Source organism: Drosophila tropicalis, unplaced genomic scaffold, assembly GCF_018151085.1.
Source record: "Drosophila tropicalis isolate 14030-0801.00 unplaced genomic scaffold, ASM1815108v1 contig_393, whole genome shotgun sequence".
Lineage (NCBI taxonomy): Eukaryota > Metazoa > Arthropoda > Insecta > Diptera > Drosophilidae > Drosophila > Drosophila tropicalis.
In genome coordinates this window covers 1756974-1767844 of record NW_027172855.1, presented here as the reverse complement: position 1 = coordinate 1767844, position 10871 = coordinate 1756974, and the positions used below count along the sequence as shown (strand labels likewise).

Below are 10871 nucleotides of genomic sequence, written 5' to 3'. Positions count from 1 at the left end.
TAAAATAAATAAATTTAAAAGTATTTAAATAAGATATCACTTTAGAAAATTGGTGAAAATTTTGCAAAGTCACACATATGTATGTATGTAATATTCTTGAATAAAAATATTGAATTAAATAAACGTACTTACATATGAGGGCTTCGATCTATACACAAAATTATGAGTTTTTCGAATTTTGGATTGGTTGTAAGGTGATTTATATCAATATTATAAACCCATATAAGTATGCTACAAACTTTGCTTAGATCTTTCCACTTCCTTAAAAACAAGAAATGCATAATAGCTTTATTAGAAAGTAAACTAACCAGAAGAGAAGCAGCTACATGAAAATTTTCTTTATTTTTCAATTTTTTTCCATTTTTGCTTATGTTTTATTAACAATTTGCGAAAACATTTTCGCTTCTTTCATTGTTTGTGGAAACGGTATATGTTGGAAGATATATCGCATTTTAATGCGCTAAATGGAACATGCAGCTTTCGATATATATTTACCACTCTAATTTGTTTATTTTTCATTTACTTAACTTAACTCGTAACTTAGAAGCAGTTTTACATTTCTTTAGAGCATTAAATGGCAGATACAAAAATGGCATTATTGGGGTCTCCGCTTTTCTTAGAACGTGTTTTTTGGCGGCCCTCTTCTTGGGTTTGGTTTTTTTTTTAATATTTGGTTTCATTTTATTGGTTAGTTTAAGGAATTTGTAGCAGTGTTTGTTCGGTTTATCTGATGTTCGTTGGTATAGTTAACGTATTACATTTAGATTAAATTTATTGCAGCGTTTTTGTTGTCGCAGTACCCTACGACGAGTTCTTCATGCAAACTTGGCACCTGGAGACACGGCTCAGCAGATTGCCAGCCTTGATGGTCTGTTGTTGTGGTTTCTGGAACTGCTCGCTGGCTTCGAGGGTGACCATCCAGAAACTGGTCATGGTCTCATAGAAGTGGCAGTGACCCTTGGCACCATTACACTCAATGAATGGTGTGGCACGGAAGTCCTCCAAACAAGAGCCAGGCGATTGCAACGCCTGACCACCACCGCCATTACCAACAGCCGTGTGCTGGAGTAAAACAAATATGTTCATGGTTATTGAAAATTACATGATTGAAATGGAATATTATGAACTTACCATTAGGAAACTGTAGCCAATCCACAGGCCCTCCCAGCCGTTGGGGCAGCCAGGGATCTCAAGCGACTGACTGTGTACTGCAATCACATTGGCTGGAGCCTCGCAGACCACACAACGCGAAATGTATTTGCTTATCTCATAGTTGTCGACAGGCATCATAGGTATGGATGCCGAAGTTGCTAACCAGAAACTCTTGTCATTGCGTGAAGCGTAGTTGCATACATTGTTCTGTCCACAGGACAAAACGGGCAGTGTTGAGAAACGTTGAACACATGAACCGGGTGAGCCGAGATCCTGGTTATGGGCGTAATCGTTGCCATCAACAAAGAGTAACGAGTAGCCGGTCCAGAGTTGTGTATGGCCGGCTGCACAAGTTGGCACTTGATCGTTTTGACTGTGGCGCGTCACTAGAATGCCAGTTAGGTAATCCTGGGCAGAGCTACAGGGCACACCAGGTTCACCCTTAATACCAATTTCTCCAATAGCGCCTTCGCGTCCTATTAAACCTTGTTCTCCGCGTTCTCCCTTTGCACCTGGACGACCAGGCTGTCCGGTTAGACCGATAAAGCCGCGCTCACCTTTCTCACCACGCTCGCCCTGGATACCAGTAAGACCACGCTCTCCAGGTGGTCCGACTTCTCCTTTTTGTCCATCACGACCAGGATGTCCGGGTTCGCCCTTTGGGCCAGGTGGTGGAAGCAGACCAGGTTCACCCTTTTGTCCGCGCTGACCATGCAAACCGTCGCGTCCATCACGTCCTTTTGGTCCCGTAAAACCTTTTTCGCCTATTGCTCCTGGAGCACCAGGTGCTCCTTCAAAACCAGGCAAGCCAATATCACCCTTTAGTCCAGGTAATCCATTTAATCCTGGTGGACCGTCTTGTCCTTGGGCACCCTTGTCTCCCTTTTGTCCTTCAAAACCATTTAGACCACGTTCACCCTTGGGTCCTTGAATACCTCTGTCACCCTTTAGACCCTGTGCTCCATTCAGACCGTCCTGTCCAGCGAATCCGGGTGCTCCAGTCAAACCACGTTCTCCTCTAGCGCCAGCTGGGCCGATGGGCCCTGGAAGTCCAACCAATCCAGGTGTTCCAGGTAATCCGGCTAGACCACGATCGCCTTTAATTCCTGGACGTCCGGGGGCTCCTGAAAGATTTGGTGGTTAGATTCTGCAAAACTATGGTCAATATTTCCGAAACTCACCTTCGCGACCGTTTTTGCCGGCACGTCCAGGCAGACCCTTCTCTCCCTTTACTACTGGTCCGGGGAAGCCTTGCTCGCCCTGTGGGCCAATGTCTCCCTTAAGACCAGGGGCTCCATGCAAACCGTCCAATCCACGAGGACCATCCAAGCCCCGCTCTCCCTTAGCTCCAGTGTACCCAACAGTTCCCTGTTCTCCCCTTTCACCTGGTTCTCCCTTTTGACCTGTGAAACCACGCTCACCAGGTGCGCCGACATCACCTCTGAGATCGTCTGGGGGTGGAGGACCTGGTGGACCCGGTAAGCCTCTTTCACCCTTTAAACCGGGAGATCCACGGAAACCGGATGGTCCAGAGGGACCAGTGTTACCCTTTTCACCTGTGAAACCGGGGACACCAGCTTCTCCCTTGAAACCTTGTGGTCCAGGATAGCCAATAGACCCAATTGCACCTTGTGGACCGGGCTGACCATCAAGTCCTGGCGCACCAGGAGCACCGGGTCGGCCAAGTGATCCTTTGTCGCCCTTAAGTCCAGCATAACCAGTAAGACCAGGTTCACCCTTCTGTCCGGGCTGACCATCGAGTCCATCAAGTCCATTTCGGCCGGCGTCACCTTTCTCGCCCGGTGCGCCGGGTCGTCCGTGAATTGGAAGTCCAGGTAGACCTTTTTCACCTGGCTGACCAGGTTCTCCTGTAAGTCCAGGTTCTCCTCGAGGTCCCGGAGTGCCAGGTTCACCCTTTTGTCCCTTTTCTGAAGCATCGCCAGGTTCGCCCTGAGCGCCATCGAATCCAGGCAAGCCTTGGTTACCCTTCTCACCAGGAAGTCCGTCTAAACCATTCTGTCCAGGGGCTCCAGCTGGGCCGATGTCACCCTTGATGCCCATAAATCCTGGGGGTCCTGGCGGTCCACGACCTCCTATCGGACCATCATTTCCAGTTAAACCACGAGCACCCTTGTCTCCCTTCAAGCCTATGAGACAGTTAAGATAAATAAATAACTATTTTGCCATTAAAAGTTATAAACAGTAATAACATACCTGACAATCCAGGAACTCCAGGGGGTCCTCGTTTACCAGGTGCACCAACCACACCAGTAAAACCCTTAGGGCCATCAATTCCATTAGCGCCACGTTCACCCTTGTTGCCAGGCAAGCCAACCAAGCCAGGACTTCCAGGCTCTCCCTTGACACCATTAAGTCCGCGAATTCCATCCATGCCAGGAAGGCCAGGAGGGCCAGGGTGTCCAGGAGGACCAAGTGGTCCGACGTCACCTTTTTCGCCAATACTTCCAGGTTGACCAGGCTGGCCAGGAAGACCGCTTTCACCCTTGTCACCAGGGTAACCAATGTTGCCTTCGGGGCCGGGTTGTCCTGGGCTACCCACAGGACCGCGTTCTCCCTTAAGACCAGATAATCCATCCAGACCCTGTGGTCCAGGAGGTCCAGCAACAGAAATACCTTGCTCTCCCTTTTGGCCTCGTTCTCCGTTGCGACCAGGCAAACCTCGAAGTCCATCTTTTCCGGGATTACCAGGAGCACCAAGAGGTCCGGGGTTACCCTTCTCCCCTCGAGGTCCAGTAATTCCACGTGGACCAATGGGACCAGGGGGACCCTGAGGACCTGTGAAACCCTTTTCGCCGCTGTAACCAATCTCTCCCTTTTGTCCAATGGGTCCGTTTTGGCCAGGATTACCCGGAGCGCCACGGTCGCCTTTATTGCCCTTAGCAGGCACTCGAAGTGCGTCTGCGGCACATGTACCAGCTTCACCCTTTTGTCCAGTCTCACCGGTTAAGCCTGTGTCACCTTTAAGACCGTCTAGACCAGCTTTTCCAGGCTCACCCTTGATACTTTGACCAGGTCTTCCATCGAAACCGTCCCGACCCGGAGCACCAGGTAGACCATCTGTCCCTGCTGGGCCAGTGAACCCTTTCTCTCCTTTAATGCCAATCTCTCCTTTTGATCCTGGCAAACCAGGCTGTCCATTCTCTCCACGCTCACCCTTAACACCAGGATAGCCATCACTACCTCTCTCACCTTTAGCGCCCTTTTCTACAGCAATCAAGCTAAGATCAATAAAAGCAGGAGCACCAGGGGCTCCCACGGCACCAGGAACTCCAGGACGACCATCCACACCCTTTTCTCCGGGTGGACCCATCAATCCGTTTATGCCGTCATCACCACGCTCGCCAACAAATCCTCGTTCACCAGGAGGTCCTCTTGCACCTGGATTGCCTGTAAGTCCGTCTAATCCTCGGTCTCCCTTATCTCCCTTTAATCCAGGCGGGCAAGATGAGCACTTTCCACCAATTTCACCTTTTGGTCCCATTTCACCTTTATCACCAGGATTTCCAGGACGACCAGCATCACCCTTTTGTCCAGGAGCGCCAACAATACCGGGAAGACCAGGTCTACCCAGTTTAGAGTCTCCAGGAACACCAATATTACCCTTGAAACCACGCTCTCCCTTGGCACCTTTCAGTCCGTTATATCTACGTAATGGTAATAAGCAATATTAAGTGTTCACATCGTTGGTGTAACAAAGATTACTTACCCGGGAAGACCATCTTCACCTTTAAGTCCTTCAATGCTGGATCCGGGTAGGCCAGGTTCACCCTTTTGACCCTCAGGTCCTGGTGGACCGGTGTGGCCAACAGGGCCAAGTGGGCCTTGGGGTCCACCTCGTCCGGCGATGCCCTTTTCTCCCTTTTGTCCTGGTGGTCCTTCGCCACCTTGGCGACCAGGGACTCCGATGCCTCCCTTTTGACCTGGGTATCCTTGGGGTCCGGGTAGTCCATCTTCTCCATTCAATCCCTGAGGACCATGGATACCTGGGTATCCACGGGGACCTTGGGGGCCGGGTGCTCCCGGTTGCCCGCGTCCACCACCTGGAGGACCCGGCGGTCCTAGCAAACCACGTTCACCTGCGTTACCGGGGCGACCAGCTTCTCCTTTTTGACCAGGCTGGCCTGGACGACCATGTAAACCAGTTTCACCACGATCACCCTTCTGACCAGATGGGCCAGGAGGTCCGAAACCACCTTGACGACCCTAATGAATGACATGATTTCACATTAGCTATGTATTCCAAGAATGTAGGCCAACACAAAATACTCACTCTGTCGCCTGCTCCGCCGGGCAAACCCTTTTCTCCCTTTTGTCCGTCATGTCCAGGCTCACCAACAGGTCCCAAACCTCCCTTTTCGCCATATGGACCAGGTTCACCCTTTTGACCTGGTTCACCGGGTGGTCCAACAAGACGTTCTATTCCAGATGAGGGAAACTTTATAGCCGGTTCACCCTTTTCACCCTTTTCTCCTTGTTGTCCGGGCAAAGCAATACCTTGGCAGGAAGCACCCTTCTCTCCCTTGATACCGCGATCACCACGTGGTCCCGGTGGTCCGTATGGTCCTGTCTCACCGCGCTCGCCTTTATCACCACGAACTCCATCGGGACCAGGAAAACCAGATCGACCAGCGAAACCAGGCTCACCTTTCTCACCTTTAGCATAGTCACCATTCTCTTTTGCTGGCTCACCCTTGTCACCCTTTACACCTGGCCCGCCAGGCAAACCACGAGGCCCGGCCATTCCCGAAAGTCCGGGCAATCCAGGTAAACCATCCAAGCCATCACATCCATCTTTACCAGGAGCACCAGCAGCACCAGGATTACCTGCAGTACCCTGAATCCCACCAACACCAGGCAAGCCAGGTCTTCCTTGGGAACCACGCTCTCCCTTGTCACCCCTTGGTCCTAATGGTCCTGGATCACCCTTCTGACCCTTATCACCGGGCAGACCCTCTGGTCCGGCATAACCGATTTGACCCTTCTCTCCAGTGGGACCCTCGGGACCGGGCATACCGCGACTACCTTTCTCAGCAAAGCATTTTGGGAAACAACCTGCATATCCAGCAGTACAGTTCTTAGGTGGTTCGTCCCCCCGCTGTATACCAGTGGAATTCAGCAATTCATAGCTCGGATCATATGTGTATCTACCTGCGTTCTGTTCAACTCTAATTTGTTTATTGTTGTTTGATTGAATGGAGCCTGTTGAGCCGGACTCTCTCCAAAATTGCTGAAATTACGTCAGTTAATAAGTTATTTAAATAGTCGCCAATGTAATATTGCATAGATCCTTACAGCATTGGCACCGACAAACGCACCAGCAATGACAGCGGCAAACAAAAGCCTGCAAAAACAAAATGTATGCAAACAGATTATAAGTAACAGTATATGTACATATGTATATGTAAATGATTACGTGTCTGTGTGACTTTGAGTTTGTGTATGTGTGTCATTGTGAAGACGAAAGAGAAAAATGAAGAGACAATAAATTGAAGAGAGCGCTGCAAAACATGGGCTTGCTCTTAATATAAAATCGCTCTTCAGATAACGACTTGGAACTTTGATGTTTAAAAGAAATATATTTTTTACACAGAACCTAAATTTTAAAATTAAAAATGTTTTATGTTTTTTTTGTACGTACCGCTTCCATAAGGGCAACATGGCGCCCTTGGATCCTATAACTGCCTTATTATTATATCAATGTTCGTCAAATTTCAAATATGCTGCCGTCGTTGGGCCTGCAAAAATTTAAACCAAAAAAATTATGCACTTAAATATGGCAATTAAATTTATTTAATAAATTTTTACAAATTTTATTGGCAATTTTTGAATTTGTAATTTTGAAATATTTTTTGTTCAATTTATTTCAAATAAATAAACAAAAAAGTTTTTAAATTGTTGTTTTCAACTTGCTAGTTATTTTCACTTCTAAGCGTTACAGTTTGACAAGCACTACGCGTTTGACTAGAAAATTTGTAAACTTTAAGCGTTCAAGTTTCAAATTATTATTTCAATTAATTCTATTTATTTGTGTTTATTATGTATTTTTTTTATAAAATTCACATATTAATTTTCTGCTTTTTATTTTTAATTTTTTTTTTTTTTTGGTAAGACAATTGCCTGACAGAATGTTGTTCTAACTTTCTGAATCGACGGGAGCGGACTAAAGAAACACAACCACAGCCGAACGACAGCGACCACAAGACTGAAGGCACACTAGACATTCAGGCAAAAGAAGCCAAAGTCCCAAAGCGCAACCAATCTCAGTCTACTACTTACTCGAGAAGACGGAACACGACTAATTATAGTATAATTTTTTCAGCGATCCAAAAGCCAAAATGTCCCGACCAAACGAGAGCCGACGATGAGATGATCAAAAGTAACCCGAACCTAACATCGGCTATATGTCTCATATACAGTGTCTGTGTCGACTGTGTGAGGAAAGTTTTCCATGTGGTTGTATACGTGTGTCCGCGTTTTAAGATAGAGGGTGGAAGGCGACGGCGACATACATATGGAACGGATGGGCGAACTATGCATAATTATAAATGTATGTAACCATGTACATATGTATGTAGCAACACTAATCCAAGCCACTAAACAAAGTCATAGTTGCTTTGCCTTAAGAATATGAGAAACTTACTGGTGATAAGTCTGAAAAACTAATTCCTGTTGTTCTTGTTGTTTTTGTTAAGGGCAATAGATGGACAAACCCTAACTTCCCTTCAAAAAACTTTCAAACGATTAAGGCCATTCAAAAATTTAACATTTAAATAAATAAAAAATTTTTAAAAATCCGAAAGCGGTTTGTAAATTTAAAAAAAAGACAGTTTTTAACCTTTAAATCAAAGTATTCCCAACTTAGAGTTATGAAGTATACAATTTTAATGATTTAAATATATTTTTTTTTTTCATAAATTTTTATAATATTTGCTTTATGTCTATTATGAAAGCCAATTTTTGATTCTTAGCCCTATGAGCCATTTTTAATTTAAACTTAATAAGTTTGGTTTTTATCATTTGCTTAGTTTAATCAAAAAATTAGTTTGCTGTTTCTATTTTGGAAGCTAGGATTAAGCTAAGAATGGTTTCCGCATAATTAGCTTCCGTTTCCCCTAGCATCAATCTATTGAGGCTAACAGGTCATGGACCAGAATATAATACAAAATCTATAACATATTTCTTGCTTCATTCGTCAAAATAAAAAACAAAAAAGCCTTGATTATTTTAATCGCAGCACATTTCAAAATGTGTGGCCCCAAAAAAATATGAATTGAAATCTCAACAAATTGGGTTTAGTTGGGAATTTCGTAATGTCTATAATTGTGCGTACCATTGAATTAATAAGACCCGGAGTTGATGCTTGCTTGGACTCAAATTATTAGATTTTTGTTCTAACAGGAAATACGCAGCTGATAATCTTCTGGCACATACAGACACATACTAGCTAGTTGAATTAAAAAAAAAAAAAAGCCTTAACCTAATCACGAAACGCGACAAAAACAAGAAGAAATCAACTGGAAGCTTGTTGTGATGGGAAATCGAAAATATACATACACATGTACATAGGAATATAAAAAATTTATGTTGCGCACTAGAGTAGCGTTTCCTCAAATCAAGGCAACAAAGTGCTAATTTCTAGAACCCCAAGACTCATAGCCAGCCCCTCAAAGCGCACTAATACAAACAAAGAACAGACTCTGCGCTTGTGTGAGTGAGCCGAGCCGACGGGGAGCAGCAGCCGAACGGCCTGTAATGAGCGCCAAAACGAATTCAAATTTCTTTTTGTGGGGCTCGTGTTTAGTAACATTTCGAACGCTTGACGATCTCCACATGTGGGGAGTGCGTACTGTGTCCGACGATCGCAGGCACTAAACACAGAAAAAATCAAGTGGCGAAACAGTTAGTTAATCTTCCCCTTTTCAAAATCCATATGCATTTTACATAAATTCATTTAGCCTGTATTCGAACAGAAGTACAAATAAAAAAAAATTGTTAATAATCTGTGACTTGATATCCATTTTAAAATTCATATAATATATATTTTATACAAAATTAAAGTGTTAAAAAATTTAAAATCCTTTAAAATTATGTTTATTCTGTTCGCAGTTTCGTGTGTGTAGAAACTTGTAGAGAATTTGAGAGAGTGAGAGAGAGAGAGGTGACTGTTAAAGTTTGTGCTTAGGACCTCGACAGGACCGATCAGAGATGTTGCCCAGAGATTTATTAAATCTCTCGGGTGTGCTCGGGAGCAGTTTGTGTGATTGCCAGCTTTATATCAATTGCTCATGCCGCAAAGGTAAGTCGAAACTATTGAGAAATCAATATTCTAAAACAAAAATTTTACCACTTAATTAGTTAATGTTTAAAATATTTCGTGTTTTAATGTCCAATTCCAAAACAGTTTGCATTTAGGTTTGAGAATGATTACATGTCATATTGTTCCACAGAGTCATATTAGAATTAAGCAGTGCTTCTCAAACCCAGCAGGCACTTACTCACTTTGTTCTGTTGTCCGAAGTTGGTTTAATCTTTAAGAAAATGCAAATTAGGTCAGCGTTTCTCTGTGGCTTAATCATTTCAATATTATAACAACATATATTTTACATATGTACATATATTGCATTTCCGGCATTTGCAGTTGCGACTTATGTTAGATAAACCAACTGAAGTTCACTTTGTATGACTTGTTGCCAGGGCTTTTTCATAGATTTCAATCAAATATACAACATATGTATGTATAATATTATGTCATTCAACTTCAGATGGGTTTATTTTGGAAGCTCAATCTAAATTTAAATGTTAAAGGTTAGCTAAAAAGCAAAAAGAATTGCGATAACCTTTTGAAGATTAATTTTTGTTTCGAAATCAAAATCTAATTGTCATTGAATATTTCCGGTTAGAAATAAGATGTGTCTAAAGATCTTTCACAGATGTGAGAATTAATAATAATCCTATAAATAAAACTTGCAGGATTTCTCTATTTATTCTGTTTAATATTGATTTGCATAAATAACAAAAGTTTTCATTCATAAGTTGAATGACTCCGTAAACTAGGCAACACATTTTGTCATTTTGGAAAATGTTAATAATGTTGACCTAATCAGTAGTCAATTTGCTAATAAGTTGCTAAGCTCATTAGATTAAACTGTTTCCTTTATGAAATTGATAAATTAATGGCAAATCGCAAAGCGAGTAAGAACAAAAAAACAAGAACATTGGGTTTGTTAAAGTGATTTTGGTTTTTGTGTTTCGTAATGTTCTCTAAATGTGGAGCGAGAAGCACATGCTACGAGAGCTTCCTTTTTTCCGTTTTGCGTTATCAATATTGCGTCTGTAGATTTAACTAATCAACATTTTATTTTAATTAGCTTTATTGCTATGTTGGCGACGCTCAACGCCCTTGATAGCATTGACGTTCTGATTGTAAAGAATTTTAAATTATGGAATCACAAAAAAACTGAAAATAGAACTATGTATTTGTACATACATACATGGGAGAATAATATGGCGACAACTAGAATCTAACTCGGAGGAATCAAAAGGCTATCAATATGACTTTTGACACACGCCAGCACCTCATCATAATGAGTACAATAATTTACTTTTTTTTTTTTTTTGCACTCTTTTTGCCATATTAAACAGAAAATTTCTTTCACAATTCTTTGCCTTTTGTGATCCTCTCCTCACATTTAAGACTC

At 43.2% G+C, this 10871-nt stretch overlaps 1 protein-coding gene across 2 annotated transcripts; it reads right to left on the bottom strand.

Annotated features, from left to right (window-relative positions):
• Positions 1 to 323: 323 nt before the first annotated feature.
• On the bottom strand, positions 324 to 7462 carry Col4a1 (Collagen type IV alpha 1). Of its 2 annotated transcripts, none has more exons than XM_068284365.1 (9): positions 7450 to 7462; positions 6812 to 6908; positions 6466 to 6514; positions 5444 to 6400; positions 4880 to 5376; positions 3367 to 4817; positions 2334 to 3299; positions 1132 to 2276; positions 324 to 1062 (listed from the first exon to the last, which is right to left on the bottom strand). In XM_068284365.1, exons 2-9 carry the CDS (start codon positions 6829 to 6831, stop codon positions 802 to 804), a joined length of 5346 nt encoding a protein of 1781 aa, XP_068140466.1. In that variant the 5' UTR covers positions 6832 to 6908; positions 7450 to 7462; the 3' UTR covers positions 324 to 801. The 2 variants fall into 2 exon arrangements, with proteins under 2 accessions (XP_068140466.1, XP_068140465.1); XM_068284364.1 differs by lacking the exon at positions 7450 to 7462 and adding an exon at positions 7291 to 7307.
• Positions 7463 to 10871: the final 3409 nt, after the last annotated feature.